This window comes from Brassica rapa, chromosome A05 (genome assembly GCF_000309985.2).
Source record: "Brassica rapa cultivar Chiifu-401-42 chromosome A05, CAAS_Brap_v3.01, whole genome shotgun sequence".
Lineage (NCBI taxonomy): Eukaryota > Viridiplantae > Streptophyta > Magnoliopsida > Brassicales > Brassicaceae > Brassica > Brassica rapa.
The window spans coordinates 982,271-1,003,370 of NC_024799.2; the positions used below are offsets into that span (position 1 = coordinate 982,271).

Below are 21,100 nucleotides of genomic sequence, written 5' to 3' on the forward strand. Positions count from 1 at the left end.
TCGAAAAAGCATACTATAGACTCAAACATTCATATCAAAACCATACACCAAGAACTCACGACAATCAGATAACAGATCATCAACGATGTGGGGAAGATGATTGTTGAGCTATTCAATAGAGATAGTGAATCACAACTGCCCATCTGCCCCTAATTAATTTTGCATGGGAAATCTTTCGTACAAAGTGCAGTGTTAGCACTAGGCCGATACACACTATCCCTGCTTTCTCGAAACATACACATCAAAACTTTACACCAAGAACTCACGACAATCCTATAACAACAGATAATCAACGATCTCTTGGAGAGACTTAATCTACGAAGGTTAAATAAATTTGTTAGAGAAGCCTCATTTCATGAGCATTACTCGCTTCCCTGCTGGGTCCTTCGCTCTTCTTAAATCTTAAATTAAAAAAAAAGGAAAATTTAATCGAAAAATTAAAAGAAATCAGGAATTGAAACCACAGATTCCGAAAAATCTCCGATAATGAATTATACGAAGGTAAACTTGGCTTGAATACGCATCGAATTTACAGCGTTTCACCCATAGGTCCTTCGTTAACACTTAAAAAATTAGAAATGCTCAGCGAATACGAACCATAATATAATCGGATTTCATCTCGCGAACGATCAACTATTTTTTCCGATATTAACTCTTCATCGCATCTCAAAGTAAAGAAAAGAAATTTCAATAAAAGTTAACAAAAAAAAAAAAAAAGAGATCTAATTCGAATGCGGCGAGGAAGAGGAGCTGATGAAGTTTTTTTGTATCGTTAGATCTGTTTATATAGAGACGTGTATTAGGGCTACTGCGACGTATCATAGCCGTTGGATTAGGCCCATATTTATGATCTGGACTTTTACTTCAAGCCCATCTTTACGCAATGACTGTTGATTTGTTTCCAACGAAACGAAAGACTGTGGCCCAAGTAACTTATTGGGCCTAAATTATAAATCACAGATTGGTCCCGACCCGTAGTTGATGATGACCCGGCAAATCATGAAATGTTTGCGGCACCTTTGGTTATTTGCTTTTTCTTCGGTTTGGCTTGGTCAGTTTATACACAAGTGCAAAATGTAATCAATCACCTTTGATTGTTTCAAGTGTTCTCCATAAGAAGTCATAATAAAAAGGCAAATAGTTTTTTTTTAACAGAAAAATACAAAAAAAAATTGAGTTGCAATCAAAATGTGATACATGACATTTGGACCATTAGCGTTCAAAACTCTGAAAATGGCCACCAAATTCCACATTGATCAATGTATAAAAACCAAAAAGCAAAAGGAAACAGACATATAAGTCTCTGTTCAACCCAACTTAGCCTTGAGGGAAGCAATGGGAATCTTGGAAACAACCTTTTCATCGAACACAAGGTAATGTTTGTGCAACTCCTTGAACGCTTTCTCTGCAAACGGATCAACCTTGTCCTCGTGTTTCTCGTACATCATTGGCACTGTGTGCAACAACACGAAGCAGATGTACACCAGAGTCAGGAAGTTGCACCAGTTCCCCACCACCGAGATGATCCATAGACCAACAACAACCTGAATACAACATTAACAATGTAAATGTGCTACGAACTTAAAACCATTTTCTAGATTGTTTAACGAGGCTGCAAATGTCAGTAACAAGGAAGTAGTAAACATACCATGAGGAACTTTTTAAGGTCCCTGCCTAAGGCAATGCTTCGCAGGATAACAAAACCTTGGTTTAGTTCGTTTCTCAGGGAAGAGGCAATCAAAAGGAAAGGCTCCTCTGGAACATGGATCTCTGGAATTTGAGGTGGACTCCTGAGGAAAATAAAAACAAGGATATGAGAAAAAGAAAACAAACACCAATAAAGGCATTAATCAAGGCTTACTTCTTGATGAAAGTGTGAGCATTGGACCACAGAAACAAGCCTCCAAGAGCAAGAATCGAAACGTGACACAAGAGACTCAACAAATGATACTCAACCAGCTCAAAGAGAACCCAAATAGCAGTCGCCACACCGAGAACTGCAGCTGACAGCTTTTTATCCCTCCACAAGAACACATCAGCAGCTGCAAAGATTCATTAAGAACGCAGAAAGAAATAAGACAAATGTATGAGCGAATATATACTATATATATATATAAAAAAAACATACAAACATAGATTAGAGTATTCAAACATAATATTAATACTTTCAAAATGCAACATAAATCTCTTAATCTAATCAAAATCAAGCTCGTGCTCTCAATTCAACAAAGACATTCTCCTCCTTTTAATGCCTAAATCAATTCAATATACTATAAATATATAAAAAGCATACAAAAATAGATTAGAGTATTCAAACATAATATTAATACTTTCAAATCCAAATTATGTAGCTAAGTTTTTATTGAAAATGCAAAATAAATATCTCAATCTAATCAAAACCAAGCTCATGCTCTCAAATCAATTCAACAAAGACATTCTCCTCCTTTCAATGCCTAAATCCCTAAGCTCCCATTTCGAACCGGGAACGAATCCTAATAACCGATCTAACAAAATAAACCGGTTAACCGCCCAATAACCGGAAACTACTCTCACGCATCAAATCATCATCAACCGGATCTGGAAAACGAGTAACTAGGACCCTGATATTGCAGATCAACGCATAACAAACCAAAACGATAATGTGAATCAATGAAAAGGTAAAGACTCGTACGCTTTCCACCGCCGAGGACCTTGTGAACAGGCTTCTCCCTGCCGAACAAGCGGTAGATCTTCGCCTTCACAGCCGACGGCGAATCAGGCTTCTCGTACTCGGAGTCGGACGACGAGTCGTGGTGGTGGATCTTCTCCGAGATCTTGTCCATCAGAGATTGCTCCGCCGGCATCGATTTCTCAATCTCTTCCGCCATTTGATTTTTTTTTTCTCGATTTCGAATTTCAACGAAGGAGAGGAGGAGAAGCGAAGAGGTGAATAATAGGTTTTATAATCACGAAGCGTGAGGTTCGGGACCCGATCGTGTTGGTTCGGAGACCGTTTAACGGCGTTAGTATCTTTTTAATTTTTATATATAGTCAACGTTTCGTTGACGGAGAAGTAGAGACGAACGTGTAGGCGACGCAAAGGAGGAGAGCGGCTGATGGTGCGTCATGCGTGTCATTACCTTTTTTATTATATGTTACCGACACCACGAGTGTTTTCTGGACGTAATCGGTACCAGATCGTGATTTTTTTCACGCTCGTTTTAAATGTATAACGAAAGCGCGGAATATATTTTGATGAAAAAAATTCTATAATTGTATTTTCTCTTTTTTTAAAGTAGATTTGGGCATAAGATTCGTAACCCGAAATCTAAATCAAACCCGAACTAAAAAACTCGATTTATATCTAATCTGAAATTTAAAAAATATCAGAAATAGTTTTGTAGGAAGTGTTATCAGCCGAACCCGAACAGATAATTTAAAATATTGAAAAATCTGAAAAATATCTGAAAATCGATATGAATGTCTAAACTAGTCACAAGTATAAACATTTGAAACATAAATATGTACTTTAAATATTCAAATTTATTTATTTTGAAATAATATCTAAAAATAAGTATTTAAATTTTAAATATATATCTTTAATATCTTATATTGTATATAAATAAATATTTATTTCTTATCTTTTTAAAAAAAAATTGGATTAACTTCGTATATAATTCGCGAACCAAACTAGTATAACCGAAATTCAAATGATGTGATACAAATTGTAACCAAAATTGATGTATTATATCCTAACATGATTCGTATTTATAATATGAAATCATTTTTTATATTTGTCAAAATTTATTTCATTATAATATTGATTCAATCTTTATTATAATATAAATTTATGGGTTTCGAACGACGTCGTTTTGCTTAGGGGAAACCTGATTTGAGGGAGGGGTACACGACGTAACACTCATGTCACTGGCTTACGTGTAGGTCGAATGTTATGGGAAATGTAAAGTGTATACGTGGACCCATGTAATCAAAATCAAAGCGTGGTTAATTACTTATTAACAAATGCATTTTACCACTAAAATGAGAAAATAAAGCTTCAACCAGATAGTGCGGGGAGGTATAGAAGCGAATTCGTGGACTATTCTAAGTCAATTAACAACAATTAACGCATTCACAGTCTTTATGACTAAACAAATATTTTCAAATACACATGTTCACATCACGCAAGCTCCTCACGTTCGATGACTAACGTGCGCCTTATGAAGAAAAACATCTCCAGCTATCGGCCACCATATATAGTCCATAGAACAAGGGCGTCCGAGGCACGTAAGAGATATCAGATTCACTTGAAGTCAACACTTAGTCGGAATTTAAGCATGTAGCAATCTGCGTTTGTAACGCACCAGTCGTAACTATGTTACCTATCATACAGTTTATAAAGAAAATTTAAATAAGTCTAGGGAAATATATCTTAAAATATTTATTTCATTTATAAAACTAAGTTAGTCTACATGAATAAACCATACTTTTGTTCCCATGCTACTACTAACCTTAACTCTTTTTGTTCTCAGCTTTAGAAACATCTTTTCCTACAACCAAAAAAATATCTACTACTAGTAGTCTAGTACTAATATTTAACTAACGTTACACTGTTCAAACTCATGTCACAGTTTACGACCGTGTGTTAGATTTTAAATCGCTACGTCAACAACGGGTAAAACACGTGAAAGCAAATCATTCAGACTTCAAAATGAATTTCATTTCGATGATATTAATGGCAAACTCCTCTTTTGATGGAATTTTTAATTACAAATCAGTGAAGTTGTAATGAAACGGAGCCAATAATAATAATAATACACCCTAGTAATTAGGCGAATATAGATCTAAGTAAAAATATCTCATCTTCTTGCTCTCCTCCGGTCAGCGGCATATTGTGAGAGCGGCACAACTTCCGACAAAGGTGTTGACTGAGGCGTAGACGTCGGAGTCGGAAGCGGCGAGTTCCGACAAACAGGACAAGATCCGTTTAGTTTAAGCCACGCATCAAGACAACATAAATGGAAGTAGTGTTTACACTCCGGCATCATCCTCAACATCTCCGCTTCTCTATACTCACACAAACAGATCGAACAAGTCGTATCTCCACCGCTGCCAAAACCATCGGAAGACGCGGCGGAGGTTTCTTTTGAGAAGTGGAACTTAGGGTAAGAGTTTATGACGGCTTGGTCAAGTCCCACGTTGACGTCACCCGCTTCAAGATCTTCTTCCGCGACGAAGATTACGCGAGGGAGTATAACGCTTGCGCTGGTGGATTCAACGGCGGTTGTGCGGCGGCGAGAGCCGCGGCAACAGATGTAGGAGGATAAAAGGACGGTGGAGAGGAGGACGAGGAAACCGAGAGCTATGGCTATGGAGTAGCCAAAGCCTAGAGTAGTGAGGTAAGAGTGGTTGGAGTCGTGTGGAGGCGACGGTGGAAGAGGAGGGTGGAAGAGGAAGACGGGGGAGGAGGAGGCGGCGGTTGACATTTGATGGTCAAGAAGAAAAATGGGTCCATGTGTGAGAAAGAGAAGAAAGAAGGAGAGAGTGATGAGAAAATTTAATTTTAAAATTTTGGAATATTATTTTAATTAATTAGTTAGGGGAAGAGAGAAGAGGTGGGTGGAAATTGCAGATGCATTTAATATTGTTTGGAAACTGCAAATTCTGCATTTATTAATAATGTTGGTGTTATTAATTAAGTGGCCAACCAAGGAATATTATTTTTAACTTTTGCTGTATTATTTTAAATTTTATTTTCTCATTTTATTTTATGTGTTCGAGCCTTGTATCATTGACTGTTTAACCATATTTGTCAGTTCCGTATTTGATGGGTGACATGCGTCCAATTAGAAAATGTATATCATACTCAATCGCTGTCTTGTGTCGTTGAGATTTGTTTTGGTTCGATTTGTGTGATTCTAGGCTTCTCAATGCAAATTGTCAAACGTTCTTGCCTCTTTGGCGTCCGTATTAAACTCGACGTTTGCCTCTTTGGTGTAAAAACGATTAATGAGCATATAGTATAAACTTATCACATAAGTATTTTAACAAACATTAGAAAATGTAACGATCGTTGATATAAAACGAATCGTTTTACTACAGACAAAATAGAAGCTTAGCTAACAGTTGGATACAAGTACATCGTGAACTAGCAAACATGTGTGTGCATGTGATTGTTTAAAGACTGTTTATATCGATTAAAAGGTAGATTGGTCAATAAACCATGTGGTTAATGAGTAAAATGACCAACGGATCGAAAAGATAGACTTGTTATTCGGTTTGCTAAAACGGATATACACTATTAATCTAATCGGTTTACTGCTAATTACTAGCGTACTAGAACAGTCGGTTAGTTTTTCTAAAAATCTAATAAAAATGTTTGAAGTATATAACAGAAACCTCATGCTCCCTCCATTCAAAACTATAGCAACTCTGAGAAAATTAGAACTATAATAGTTCAAAACATACTTTATACAAATGTATCATCATGCTGATCCAATCAAAGAAATAAAACGATTTTAAAAAAAGCGTGAATACATATCATAAGTTCATAACGTATACCTTTGGAAACCGAAAACTCAAAGATCGATATCTTTCTTGCACTCAGTATCTTGAATAGCCTGTCGAGTGATGTTCACAGCCATAGTGCAGTTCATTTTAACCGTTACGTGTTTCTTCACAATCCCCAGTATCTTCACCTTACCACCAACCCTAGTGTAACTCCACACGTTCAAAAGACCCGACCCACTTACTTCTCGAGCCAAACTCGGATCCATCAGAAACCGACCTATCATAATATCAACCGTCATGTTCATCCTCACCGTCCGATGCGCTCTCGCCTTTCCCGGTGGCCCACGTGCTTCACCCACCACCGTTCCTTTGTAATATATATCGGTCGTTGTGTTCGAATACCTAAACGACGCAGAGTTCGGGTTCTTGACCGACACGTCGACGATCATCGAGATGTTTGTTCCCAACAGTTGGATCTGAGTCCCCGTGGTTGAGTCTAGACCGTTGACTGTCACGCCGTTCATTTTTATGATGGGGTCTTTGACTCGGAACACCGTGAAGACTAAAGACAACACGATCGTGATGAGAATTATAGATGTTAGTGTGACGCAGATTAAGCACTTTATTCGGTTTCTGCGACGATGGAGAGCTTGTTTGTTGGTGGCTGGATAATCGCTCAACGGAAGTACGGTCGCCGGAGCTAACGGACGAACATGTTCTGGTTCGGTCATGGTGGTTGTGTGTGTGTGTGTGTGGTGGGGTGGGAGGTGGGGGAGTCGGATTAATTACTTCTAGTTATGTGAATTATATAAACTAGCTTAGTGATGGGGAATGTTGACTTTATATGTACATCTGTATTTCATGTGTCATTAATACTTCAGAAAAAAATGAGAACATTAATGTAATGGGCCTAACCACTAACAAAGTTGGGATCAATTATTGCAGTGGAAAAATGAGAATGGTATTAAATTGGTTTTGATTTAACGGTCATTTTGGTGGAGAAGAGAGGTAGAAGCTGCGTATAGGTGGCGTGGGGATGCGGTTCGTACCAAAGAGAATTTACCAACACATTACAAGTTGGACTTTTGCACCAGCGTCCGAGCAGAGCTTTCGTGGTTATAAAACCCTCAACTAAAAATCCTGTGAAATAAACCCTCAACTTTAGTTCCGTTAACATATGTTACCCTCCGTCTAAAAAACCGTGACGGAGGGTGACATATGTTAACGGTTTATAAGTTGAGGGTTTATAATGTTAAAAACTTAGTTAAGGGTCTTTTTTAAGATTCAAAAATAGTTGAGGGGTTTTATCACTAAAAGTTATTAAAGGGTTTTAAGTTATTTATTATCCATTTATACATTGTTTTAGATTGATTTGTAAGCCTTTAAAACTAATTTATATTTTTAATACATTAATCTATTATAAAATTAATTTATACATCTTAAATTAATAATTTTCAACACGATTTACAACTTATTATAACTTCAAAATATTAAATTATTTGATATTTGGCAATAGTGATATAAAAAAAATTGTGTGTTTATATCGTCATTTTCAAATATCAAATAATTGAAAGTTTCTAAGTTATATTAAGTCTTAAGTAGTATTGAGGATAATTCATCCATGAAGTCAATCTTTCTATTTGGAGTATGACGTACTTTTTCTTATTTTCATGATTTTCGTCATCAGACTCATACTTTTCTATTTTCCTATATTGTTCTTGATTTATTGTATTACTTTATGTTTTAAATATATTATTGATCAAGAAAATAAAAATATAATGTAGTTATTCAGAAATCAATGAGAATAAAAATAATCATGCATTATTTTGGAGGGGAAGAAGTATGAGCCGGATGACAGAAATCATGAAAATAGGAAAAAGTGCATCATACTCTAAATAGAAAGATTGACTTCATGGATGAATTATCTCGACACTACTTAAGACTTAATATAACTTAGAAACTATAAATTATTTCATATTTGACAATGACGATATAAACACACAAAATTTTTTATATCACTATTGCCAAATATCAAATAATTTAATATTTCAAAGTTATAATAAGTTGTAAGTAGTGTTAAAAATTATTAATTTAAGATGTATAAATTAATATACAAATATATTAATGTATTAAAATTTATAAATTAGTTTTAAAGGCTTATAAATCTTAAAACAATGTATAAATGATAATAAATAATTTAATAACATTTAAAGATTTTTAGTGATAAAACTCCTCAACTAAAGATGAATCGTAAAAAAAAACCCTGAACTAAAAATCCAGTGAAATAAACCCTCAACTTATAAAACGTTAACATATGTCACCCTCCGTTACAGTTTTTTAGACGGAGGGTAACATATGTTAACAGAACTAAAGTTGATGGTTTATTTCACATGATTTTTAGTTGGGGTTTTTTTTTACGATTCATCTTTATTTGAGGGGTTTAATTACTAAAAACCCTAAACATTTTAACATAAGTTTTAATAATTTTTCTTCATAATTTAAGAGCCATCAAATCTACCTATATTAATTTTTTGAAAAAAATTAGAAATCAATGCAAATGTTTCTTCATACTATGGTCAGAACCGGCTATACGTCCAAGCATTCTTTTGAGATATAGATTTTATAGTCATATTCATACAAGGCAATTACGGCTGTACGCATACATCTAATTAAAATTATAAATCACATTCCATGAAAACATGCATAGCCAATAAAAGTATTCAACAACCCAATAACAAAACCAACAAAAGAGAATTCCAGAACTGAAATATGCAATCGTCTATGTTTTATTGAAGACTGGATTATAATTAAGAAAATAATAGGTGAAATTAAAAGAAGTCGCGAAGAGAAGGGAGCTTGATCTCCCCCTTAGTAGAGACAGGAATGGTAATGTCACCAACAACAGGAATGTCGATGGTTAGACCAATGTCAAGTTGATAGTCAATGTCCCAGTCCGAGCCAATGTCCTTCATTAGACTAACCGCTATGCCATAAGCCACCTTAACCGGTACGTCCAGAACCGTCGTGCCCTTCCCAACCAACGAACCCGGGTCCGGTATTGTGCCAGACGCGATAGTCCTACGCAACCACAAACATTATTAATTAGCATATGATCAGTGAACCTGCATAACACTTGAAGCGTGCGTAACGTACTAACGTTACATAAAAAGCACTGGTATATATATCCGTATATGCAGATGCAGCTGACATTGTTATATAATCTAATCTATTATATTCCTAAGCAAACGGACTACATGCAGATACAAATATATCGTCTCGTGCCCATGCAAACATGTGTTACTAGTGCCGTGTAATGTTTATGTCTAAAAGATAAACGTTATGGGCTCAGAGATGCTAGTCTTGCTAGAGATCATTAGGGATTGCACATGAATTATTGAACTATAACACATTACACATATGCATTAGTAACGGACCATTATATTTCTTGTTTTACGTACAGATCTCAAAATTTAGACAATAAATAATACATTCTTTTAACAGTAAAAAGACAATACATGTATGCATGTGACACAAATGTTATAGCATGCACGTATGGGTAGTTATATTATTGATTTGTGTATTAACAAGTGAACAAACTCAATTTTCATTCGTCTGGTGAAGGGTTAGTGTAAATCAAACGTTACATAAATAATTGAAAAAATAGAAGAGAACCTTGTGGCACTCTTGAGGATGTAAGAGATCTGACAAATAGGGATGGATTGAGAGTAAGGATTTTTGACGGAGACCTTGGCGTGATAATCAACACCTTGACGTGACACGCCTTTGAAATCAACGTCGTCAACGGTGGCTTCCGGCGTCGGAATATTAGCTAGCTTCTCCGCAATGAAACCTTTGGCTTTATCCAACAAGCTTGAGATCACCGACCCGTTTTCCTCTACCAACTTTTGCTCAGATGATGCCATTTTTTTTTATAATAATCTTCAAAATGATCAGATCTCTATCTCTCTTCTTATCTCTAATGGCTCTATTGATTATATAAGATTTGTGTTTCTTTTTAAGGATAGATTAATTACCTTAATTGCGGAGCGTGACATTTATATTCCTATAATTTGTTGTAAAAAAGATCATTGTAATCTTTTTATTATTTTTAAAAGGAATAATATACAAACACCATTATGCATATTCGAAGGAAAGATCCGTTTGTTTTGGTTTGATCATGGTCATGGTCAACACGTACTGCGTTCTTGCTTCATTTGTATGTCCGAAATTTATTTTCTTTTTAAGAAAAAAAAATCTCACTCTAAAAATATATTAACTAATATCCTGATTCCTAACAAAAGTAATTAGCAGTTGTCTTTAAAAACTACGTGCTGGATAGTAGTGTACTACGTTACCAAACGTTTATTTTTGGGCAAATAATCCGATATCAATTGCCACTTTAACGTCAACAAAAAATTCCTTCACGTGTATACCAGAGACATGGGTTTGGTCTGGTTACTACAGTGACCTTCATACACCACGTGTTATATGTCTTACGGTTCATGTTTTGTGTTTCTATCTTATTCCAGAAGGAAAGAGAACAGGAAAACTCAGCTAACGATCGTGTTGTTGAAGAATTCAGCATGCTCAGGAAAGAACGCCAAAAGCTCATCTTTGGTTACCCACATAAAATCCTCGCAGTTACTTATCTTGTACTTCGATGCTGCTACTACACTACATCTGAATAAGAACCTCTACAAAAAAATAAAGAAGATTGTATAGCCATGTGAGTAATTGGAGCATTTTTCTTTCTTTCTTTCAATTAGAGCTATGTTGTTTACCTCGTAAGATGGCAAATCAGGTGTTTCTTCTGTAGGTTGTATAGCCATGTGAGCCATTGGAGCATTTCCAACAAAGTATATGTGAGTTAGGTCTCCTAAGAACTTCAAAGCAGATTCCGCGCACTGCAAATAATTACTAAAGGAACAATAAGCACTAGAAGAACGGAAGTGATGATGATGTTATAGATTGAAATAGAAGGGACAACCGTCACACCTTGCGAAGATTTGGCTACGAATCATACTTTTTTTTTCAAAAAAATGCCAGACAGTTTTGTCGCTGGTAGCTCCAAATGGCTTGCCGAAGATGAGAAGATACAGTTTCTTGTCGCTGGTTGCATCTTTCGATAACATATCATGAAGGTCAAAAATGTTTCGAAATTTTGTTTTCTTCATTTCTTTAGAAAATAACGATTTTATAATGGTTAATCCACCAATTTAGGGAGTATTATGAAGTTTTACTAAATTAATTGACAAAAAATTAAAACGATGTCCATGTACCATAAAAAGAGTTTAATATACACTAATACAAACGTAGAATATGTTTAAAAAATTTAATACAACACAAAAGATCATAGACTTCAGTATATAGAGCATTAACCAAAAAATTCAATATTTTCGTAAGGTTAACACATAGATTTTGAGAAATATTCAAAAATATAAAAATACTATTTTAATGTATAGTCGCATCTTTCACTAACATATGATGAATGTCAAAGAGGTTTGGAACTTTTGTTGTCTCCGTTTTTCTAGAGAATATCACTTTTATAGTGGTTAGTGTACCAATTTAGGAAGTAATATGAAGTTTTATTAAATTAATTGAAAAACAATTAAAATGATGTTCATGTACCATGAAAGTGAGTTTAATATACATTAATATAAATGTAGAATGTGTTTAGAAATTTTAAAACAACACTAAATATCATAGGCTTCAGTATATAGAATATTTACCGAAAAACTCAATATTTTCGTAGAGGTTAACACATAGATTTTGAGAAATTCAAAAATACTGTTTTAATGTATAATTGCATTCTTTACTAACATATGGTGAAGGTCAAAGATGTTTAGAATTTTTTTCGTATCCGTTTCCATAGAAAATATCAATTTTATAGTGGTTAGTCCACCATAGTATATAGAGTATTTACCGAAAAATTTAACTTTTTCGTAGTCGATAGATTTGAAGTGTTTCAAGTCTAAGAACTACCGACTCATGGTCATGTAGAACTTTTCTCTAGGATATTAACCGCTGCTATTTAAGCCCTTGGATTTTTCTCCAATTTTATTTGGAAAGCGTTCTTCAGGTCTTGTTTTATCTAAACTTCCTTGGCAGGTGCTTGGACGGCCACTTTAACGTCAACAAAAATTTACCACCTCACACGTTAATCGTTATACACCATGTGTTGTATCAGTTGACGTTTTGTGTTAGAGGGGGATAAACCATCCCATCTTGCGAAGAGTTGGCTCAGAATTATACACTTTTTCAGGGAAATGGCAGATAGGTTTCTCGCTAGTAGCTCCACATGGTTTGCCTAAGATGAGAAGATACAACTTTTTTTGTCAAGAGCTCTATATAACGACCTATAATATTGCAGCAATTTTAAAAGAGTAAAAGTAATCGATCATCACACAAGTCCATGTCGTTTCTAAAGGCGTGGACAACCTACTTCCTATCGCTATTCCTGGTTAACATAACCGGAATCCAGTTTACTATGATAAAATACGAAATTTAAAAAATTATACTCCGTCGCCGGGACTCGAACCCGGGTCTCTCGGGTGAGAGCCGAGTATCCTAACCAGCTAGACTACGACGGACCTTGTTTGACTTGCAAAAGACATTATAGAGATCCTAAACCAACAATCAGGTTACTCCAAAGTGTTGCAAGCGGTATGCTATAACATAGGAGAAGTGATCAACATAGCCTTGATGGATTACAAAGAAGAAGTCTCTAAGAACTTGTTTCCATGTACAAGATCACAACAAGCGTCTATACTCTCTAGTAGAATTTAAACATTACATATTTTATTGGGTCTAAAACTACTAAAAGTCGCATGAAAAAACCTTCAAGTTATAAAACTTCAAGATTTATACTTCATATTAGACCTTGAAACTAAGAAGAATTTTAACAAAAACTTTGATACGAAGGTTTCTTCTCATTGAACTATCTGATTCCATTGTAAGATGTGTGTACAAATAAATGGTGCTTACATTGATCCTACGTTTGATGGAACATGCCACATACCCAAGTAAATCTATTAAAGTTGCAGATAGATCAAGTTATAATGCTATGAAGTAATGAAACTGGTAGAAACATCTTTTGTTTTTTCCTCAAACTCAAAACTGATAACATTAAAACCAACTTAATGTTTAAACATATATAAAAGTTGTCGGCTGTGACAGAATCAGCTGCTGTTCCTAGTTCCTGCACAAATAATTGATCATAGTAAGAAATCTACATAAGTAACCTACTTTGTTCACTAGTCATTCACTGTTAGAGCTTTATACCTTCTAATGTTCTTTGACGGCACAAGTATTCCTCGCTTCTCCAAGCTCTTGAACCGATCTCTTGCAAGCGTGCAGCATGCCTTCAGCTTACGTAGTGAACCGGTCATCTCTTCTGTTAAGAGGACTTGCACAGGAGGAGCCTCATACTTATGTTTTCCCAAACGAGGAGGACGTATCTTGAGCACTTCCTCCTTAGCGATCTTCTTTCGTATGAGTTTGTTCTGTTTTTCCTTATCATCTTTGGCTATCTCTTTCAAGATCTTAGGCAAGCTACGAGAAAGAAAGAATGCACCCAAGAACATTAGTTAAGAACATGCATTAACCGTGAATCAATACACTAAAAAAAACCACAAACTTACCTATCAATCTCCTTTGATAACTTCTCTTTCAACTTTTCCTTTGTCTCCATCTTCCGCAACGCCTTTTGTCTAGATCGCTTATTCAACACCACGCGTGTTACCCTCTTCGTTGTTCTTGCGAGTCTGCAGTAGAAAAGATTCCAAACAACATCAAATCCAACTCTTTATTACAGTATATGTTGTCTGGAAACATACAGAGAGCTTACTTATTATTCCCAGCCTCGGAACTTTCATTCTCAGCGTCTGCTTCCTCTTCACCTTCACTACCGTTATCCACACCAAGAAAGTACGCACTCTTCCCATTAATTATTCTATTGCACACACTCAAAAGACCAGCCTCGTCTTCAATGTTGTTGTTTCCATCAATAGTCAAAGGAACAGGCTCAGGACCTAACTCATTTTTGTAAACTTTCTGCATTTCTTGAGCAACTGCTTCAGCTAACATATCCTATAAAACATGAGACAAGTCAACGCAAATTACTCAACTAGCTCATGTCAGTGAGTCTTATATTCATAGTAAAGACTTTTAACCTCGTGGCTTTCAGCTGTAGGGTTGTATGAACATCCTGCAGGATCAACTTCTACTGCTGGAATAGTCGAAGTCATTTTCCAAATCTGCACAAACAAAGAAAAGTAGTTAATACGCATCTGAGTCACTTCACCAATACAAGAACAAGGAGACGAGACATTACCTTTCTAGGATTCTTCTCATGTTCTCCTGTTACCAAACAAAATGTTAAATCATAACATCTCTATACCGGTTTAAAAAAAAACGATTAATTACACTAAACATACCGTTATTATTATCATCATCACCCCACAAGTCCGTCATTACAGAACCGTCATCAACGTTCTGCAGACAAGTAAGAATCATTTTGAATATAAGCTCCCAGGAAAAAAAAGGACAATACAGCTTCAGTTCAGATCTATAAAGGTCACACCTTTTGAGCTTGTTTAAGTGTTTTGCTTTCCACAACGTTTGTCTTCTTCTTACTAATCTTCGACTTGGGTTTCGAAGACGACACGACCTGGACAAAAGGGTTCTTCTTTAAAACACTGTCGCACCGGAGAACCTTCTCTCTGTGTTTCTCAATCTTCCGTTTCACCGGAATGTCTGATATTAAAAAAAAAAACCATAATAAAAATTAAAACTTTCGTGAAGATTCTAACGACCCATCAAATTTTATCAAGCGGGTAAGAGGGAGAACCATGAGATTTGTCGACGTGGAAGAGATCCTCGCTGGGAGCGGCGGAGAGGTTGCCACCGGAGAGAGCGTCTTTGGTGGATTTCTCGAAGAAATCTTCGATGTCCTCGGTGCTTATGTTAGCTCTCCATGCTTTTTTGCCTTTCCTTGAACTCTTTGACCTGTTACCCATCTCGCTATCCCTCTCCGGCGCTCTCTCGCGGCGGCGCGGAGTTTGGTTCAGTAACGAAAGAGAAGAGAGAAAGGTATGTGTTCGAAGAAGAGGACACTAAGGGTAAGGCTTTAGAAAGAAACATAATGGGCCTTAAGTGGCTCTAATGGGCCCATCGTTTGATTTTGATTCTAATGTGTTCTCTATTTAAAACCTTTCATTCATAATGATTTTTTTTGTTTTGGGGGCAAAGATTCATAACAATAAATATAGAATACCACACAAAATTAGTCATAATTTTTTTATTTTTCTGATACGTAAATCAAGTGATTTACTAGTATATACATTGTCTGAAATCATATTTACCATATGTCCCAAATATATAGCCTATATAACTTGACTGGAACTTCAGCTTTTGTTTAGAAAGTCCCTTTGTATTCTTATTTCTGTGAAGTCTTCATCCGTAGCTAGTATTTGTCTACTCCTGTTATAGATTAAACAAATGTTCTCCCTCCCATTTTCGTGGGATTCCAGCAAGTAAATTATGTGAAAAAAAACTTAATTATAATGAGTTCATAAGTCTACAACTAGACATGCAAACGTAATAAATTATGTGAAAATTAGCTTAATTAGTTTATAAGCCTACAACTAGACATGCAAACGTCACGTCGTCACGCATATATGTAAAAACATGTGTACGTAGTCGTAATTAATTGAATATTAGAAGCGTATTTTGTTTCTACAGTATTCTGATGTATAAACATGAGGATGTAAATGATTGAGCAATTTCTATTATTTGATCAGATACTATACTTTTTTTTTGTTACTGATCGGATACTATACAAATCGAAAATAAAAGATATTTTAAAATAATAAAATGAGTGATGTTTGATAGCACAAAGCCGCCCCCGTGACCTAATTCCCATTTGATTCTTTTGTCACATTCAAGAGGAGAGTGGGGTAGATCAAATTGCTAAACCCTGACTACAACATATTATTGTAAATTCTTCTTAACATATGTTCAATATTATTTTGTCTTTTTGGTCTCTTCTAAATCCCACGTATGGTCCATCCAATGTGTTTATATCTTGGAGTTTAATTAATGAGTCGTCCTTAACATTGATGTGCCAACATGAAGAAGAAACTACAACGATATACTATAATTATTTTGTCAACTAATTAGATTTCATAAAATTATTTTATCAATTTACTTACATAAAAAGATGTTATATGCCTTCCATTTGTTTCATTAGTATATTAAACGTGTGGTAATAATCAGCCAATTAATATGTTTTACAAAAAGGTTAATACAGTGATTTTACACCCAAAAATATATACAGTGATGTTAACACACCCGATCAAGTGAAGACACTACAAAAAAAAAATTATTTAGCATCATCTATTTTATATTTTGTATTACTATAAATGATGTAAATTTTTTTTGCATCACTTATATGAATGACTTTGAAAATGGTGATGCAAATAATTTGCATCATATTAAATTGATGCCAAATAATTTAATAAAACATCAACATCTTATAAATGATGCTAAATAATATATATATATATATATATATATATCTCATTTATAAATACATGATTTAAAATAGAGTCACTTAATTTGTGATTTAAATTAAGTGATACAGTTCACTTCATTTTTGTAGTGAGATTATTGAAGTTATTTAGAGGACTGACAAATGATATTAATTTTGGATATATACTAATTACAGTTTTTTAAGTTATATTATTTTAAAAAAGTTCCCCAGATATAAAAGTTGTATTTTAGTGAATTTTTATTTTTCAATAAGAAATATTAATTAACTAATGGTATAAACAACAGCTTTAGGAAATTTATGTAATAACATATATATAGTTAATTTGATCCAACATTTTAACATTTTATCAAGACTTTTGTTTTGGTATGCAGTATTAATGGTTCTAAGACTAGTACATCTGTATTATTCAAAATTTTAATGTTCTTGTAAGAAAAATATTTATATGAAAGTGCTATTGTAAAAATTGATATGAAAACATGTGACTGAACAAATCTTTTAATATTAAGATGATGTGAAAACATGTGAATGGATCAAATTAGTATGATGTAGAAACATGTGACTCTATCATACTAATTTGAATGATTTATAGTATTAATTGAGATTTGAATGAAAGAAGGATAGCTTACCAAATGTGTGATGATTTAGTGGCAATGTCAAAATGTTGATTTGTGTACTCTTAGTTAAAACTCTTTTTAGTATTGTCTGTACAGAATTTTTTTAAAGAAAATTAGAATATCTAAACATTGATTATGAATATTAGGGATATTTAATAGTCTGAATACTAAAAAGGTTATACGATGTATGTCTAGAATTCTCATCTACAAAATGATAAAACGTTTGCTGGAAATAAGAAGTATCCAACTAAGATTATAACAATTAAACGAATACAATTGTTTTCAGTTTTTCTATGAAGGGGATAACCAATCTAAACTCTAGAGTCTAGATTATTGTGTAGTTATGTTAGACTTAGTTGTATGATGTATTTGACTATTAAATCTATACTTGTAAAATGCTAACATTTCTGGTAATTCATTTAAATAGAAAGCCTTTTTCAAAAAAAACAATAAACAATTCTGGTAATTATGTTAAATTACCAAAAGTCTCAAATCTCAATTAAATCTTGATATTTATGTTGATGACAAAAAAAAGTCTTGATATTATGGTGATATAAAATATTTGATGCATATGCATCCTTCTCATTACAAAAATATCGTCAAATTGATTTAAAAATTAATAGAGTATACTCTTTGCTTGTGTTTATAATAGTAAGTAATACGTAATATCTCATAGTGGTGGTTCATAAATCGAACGTATAAATTTACAAGTACAATCAGAATCATTTTCCTAATAAGTAGGAAACCAAACCAATGATCGTTTTCCGAGTGGAACATTAATCTATGAATATGGATCTCGTTATATTTTTTTTTGCTTATATCATAATTTTAAGGGCATATCGTAGAAACAAATTGATACTAAAATCAATAGTTCGGGCAAGGAAATATTGATTCATATGGGGGAGAAGACAAAAGAGGTATAGCTGTCACGAACACGAGACTCTTTTACATAAACTAATAGATAATATGGAATAGGAAAAAAAATATTTTACTTGTCTTGCTAAGATGATCATTTCTAAGCCAAAAACTTTTCGAAGTGAATCGATGACAAGGTAACTCTTTGTAGCCATTAGAATTCAGATGTAGATAGCGACCCTCTATATTATATAAGAAACAAATGTAATCTCACACATATTTTAATTTCAAATCGGTATTTTCTATAACAAGAAAACCAATAGCATCACGATTGTAGATAATACTTACTTGATATCTACAGTGTTAATACCAAAAAGAAAGTTATACAGTATACATAATTTATAGCATAGTCTTGATTGTGTTGCATGATTTTACCTTGAAATATATTTTTATGTAATATTTTTTCTGTTTTTTTTGATAATCCATGTAATCCAGACATTCCGGAAAGTATCCGACTAGCGTCTAAGTACACCTCCGCAGAAAGTATCCTGGATGACCGTCTTTTTCACTTCAGCGGGATTCGAATCTGGGTCCGTATTGGAGCCAAAGCTCCTCCAAGACCACTGAGCCGTCCTCGATTGGTTTTTTCTGCTATTTTAATAGAAAGCCTTTTTCAATATATAGACATATACCTTTTCTAAGGGTATTCATAGTAATATCTTACAAAGAAAATTATATGGTTAACAATTTTAAATATTTTCTTAACAATGAAATGTTATCTACTGACTTCATAAATAATAATATTATAAGATACTATAATATAAATCTCATATGCGGAGGAATATTGCTCCTTAGATACATTTGAGTACTGAACTTTATTATTCGATATTAATTCGTAAGTAAATATTTTCAACAGTATATCTAACCAAAGACATGGGTCTTGGCGTAGACGAGAGGTGCAGAAAATCAAGGGTGCATTTTGCTTGAAACCCTAAATTAAAGAAAAGAAACATATAGTGTAGAGAAGGAAGAAGAGGAGAGAGAAAAGTTCAATGTCTACATAAGCTACAGACTTGAGAGAGAAGGGTTTGATGAAGCAACGGGACTTGTGTGTAGAGTGTTGTTTTGTTGTGATGATTAATTGGCACACATGTGAATTGGTGGGTACGTTTGTTTGTCCGTCTCCTATATAGACAATTTTCTACATCCCTATATCAATGCTAATCTATCCAAACTTATGTACTTGTATCTAAACGCTTACATATATGCAAAACTTAGTATATACACATTAGTGTGTAGAGCATATTGATCTAACGTAAAAGATGCGTTTTTAATCTTGAGATTGATCCACGATCCATCAAATCATTCTGTACGTAACGGGAATGCAAACTGTTAGGCATCAAACTATAAATGATAAGTGTTTTGAAAGACGTGACTTTACATTGGTGTTTGTTCATAAATGTGATCTATATATGCATAGATGCACATTTAAAGATATATATATATATATATATATATTAAAAAGAGAGATGTTATACGTACGTAGTATATACGGCATGCATATACAAAGACGTATACATAGCTATAGAGGAAGAATTAACATGATAGAGAGGACAAGGAGAGAGGAGATATATACGTGTGGGTTTGTGTTCATAAAGATCCCCGTGAGGCATGTTTGGAGGCATTCCAAAATCACAACTAACATTCTTTTGTTTGCTTTTATCCTCTCCTTCACTTCTTTCGATGCTCCCAAACTTTTATTTTCTTAAAAGAAAAATTGATTTCACAATACTAGTTCCTCCCCCATATATCACGAGCTCATCATTCCCTTTCTTGCCATTTTTTTTTTACTTTCATTCTCTCTTCAAGTATCCTATTAACATTATTCAGACTAGTGCATAGATATATAACGAGAATCTAGTCAACCCAGGTTGAAATGATTTTGTTGTTGCAATGATCATAACGAACTGGATGTAATGGTACTTGGCACTTGCATCTCTATAATTCGCGATTGAATAGAAATTGCATCCACAAGTGAGAGATGCTGATGTCTTTTTGCCAATTTAATTTGATGTCCCAAAGGAGAGGTGAATGCATTTATTTTGATTTATAATTTGTAGCTGAATGATTAGCCAAAAAATATATATACGTGATAAAGTCCAATTTTATATCATTACTTATTACACGGATTGGAATAATATATCATATCATTAAGTATATAAATGGAGTTTTGTAATTATATATCTTTATCGGTTTCCAAAATTTCAAAGCGCTATAGTTGTAATCAATTATCGCGATTTTGCTTGGAGGTGTTAGAATAGTATGTAGACAAAGAAGAAGATAAAACACGTAAATAATCTTAAAAGTATATAATATAGATATATTGCAATGGTAACGTAATTTCACCACAGCGATATTTACCGCCAATAAGTAGTGTTACAATATTCACGTTGCTAGGTAAGGTACGGACACACATATATATATATATATATATATATATATATATGTATTTACATGATCGTATAAATATATATTGTAAATAAAATACTCATAATGCATATGTAAATTAATCAATATACGATATGTATTT

At 34.0% G+C, this 21,100-nt stretch overlaps 5 protein-coding genes and 3 non-coding genes across 8 annotated transcripts; all 8 read right to left on the reverse strand.

The window, feature by feature from the left end:
- Positions 1 to 83: 83 nt before the first annotated feature.
- LOC117134531 lies at positions 84 to 226 on the reverse strand. The gene has a single exon (XR_004458716.1). It is a non-coding gene; the product is annotated as a small nucleolar RNA snoR135 (small nucleolar RNA).
- A 19-nt stretch (positions 227 to 245) lies between these two features.
- Positions 246 to 392, reverse strand: LOC117134536. The gene has a single exon (XR_004458722.1). It is a non-coding gene; the product is annotated as a small nucleolar RNA snoR145 (small nucleolar RNA).
- A 717-nt stretch (positions 393 to 1,109) lies between these two features.
- On the reverse strand, positions 1,110 to 2,930 carry LOC103866495 (reticulon-like protein B5). Its single transcript, XM_009144434.3, has 4 exons — positions 2,672 to 2,930; positions 1,862 to 2,042; positions 1,649 to 1,790; positions 1,110 to 1,544 (listed from the first exon to the last, which is right to left on the reverse strand). The coding sequence occupies exons 1-4, from the start codon at positions 2,865 to 2,867 to the stop codon at positions 1,308 to 1,310; spliced, it is 756 nt and encodes a 251-aa protein (XP_009142682.1). The 5' UTR covers positions 2,868 to 2,930; the 3' UTR covers positions 1,110 to 1,307.
- Positions 2,931 to 4,691: 1,761 nt separating this feature from the next.
- On the reverse strand, positions 4,692 to 5,521 carry LOC103866496 (RING-H2 finger protein ATL67). Its single transcript, XM_009144435.3, has one exon. It carries the CDS (start codon positions 5,463 to 5,465, stop codon positions 4,839 to 4,841), a length of 627 nt encoding a protein of 208 aa, XP_009142683.1. The 5' UTR covers positions 5,466 to 5,521; the 3' UTR covers positions 4,692 to 4,838.
- Positions 5,522 to 6,368: 847 nt separating this feature from the next.
- On the reverse strand, positions 6,369 to 7,483 carry LOC103866497 (late embryogenesis abundant protein At1g64065). Its single transcript, XM_009144436.3, has one exon. It carries the CDS (start codon positions 7,218 to 7,220, stop codon positions 6,558 to 6,560), a length of 663 nt encoding a protein of 220 aa, XP_009142684.1. The 5' UTR covers positions 7,221 to 7,483; the 3' UTR covers positions 6,369 to 6,557.
- Positions 7,484 to 8,733: 1,250 nt separating this feature from the next.
- Positions 8,734 to 11,859, reverse strand: LOC103866499 (desiccation-related protein At2g46140). Its single transcript, XM_009144437.3, has 2 exons — positions 10,162 to 11,859; positions 8,734 to 9,567 (listed from the first exon to the last, which is right to left on the reverse strand). The coding sequence occupies exons 1-2, from the start codon at positions 10,410 to 10,412 to the stop codon at positions 9,318 to 9,320; spliced, it is 501 nt and encodes a 166-aa protein (XP_009142685.1). The 5' UTR covers positions 10,413 to 11,859; the 3' UTR covers positions 8,734 to 9,317.
- A 1,147-nt stretch (positions 11,860 to 13,006) lies between these two features.
- Positions 13,007 to 13,079, reverse strand: TRNAE-CUC. The gene has a single exon. It is a non-coding gene; the product is annotated as a tRNA-Glu (tRNA).
- Positions 13,080 to 13,449: 370 nt separating this feature from the next.
- On the reverse strand, positions 13,450 to 15,598 carry LOC103866501 (ribosome biogenesis protein NOP53). The gene is made up of 9 exons (XM_009144438.3): positions 15,338 to 15,598; positions 15,071 to 15,243; positions 14,925 to 14,982; positions 14,822 to 14,847; positions 14,661 to 14,744; positions 14,336 to 14,577; positions 14,130 to 14,252; positions 13,771 to 14,040; positions 13,450 to 13,687 (listed from the first exon to the last, which is right to left on the reverse strand). Exons 1-9 carry the CDS (start codon positions 15,504 to 15,506, stop codon positions 13,681 to 13,683), a joined length of 1,152 nt encoding a protein of 383 aa, XP_009142686.1. The 5' UTR covers positions 15,507 to 15,598; the 3' UTR covers positions 13,450 to 13,680.
- Positions 15,599 to 21,100: the final 5,502 nt, after the last annotated feature.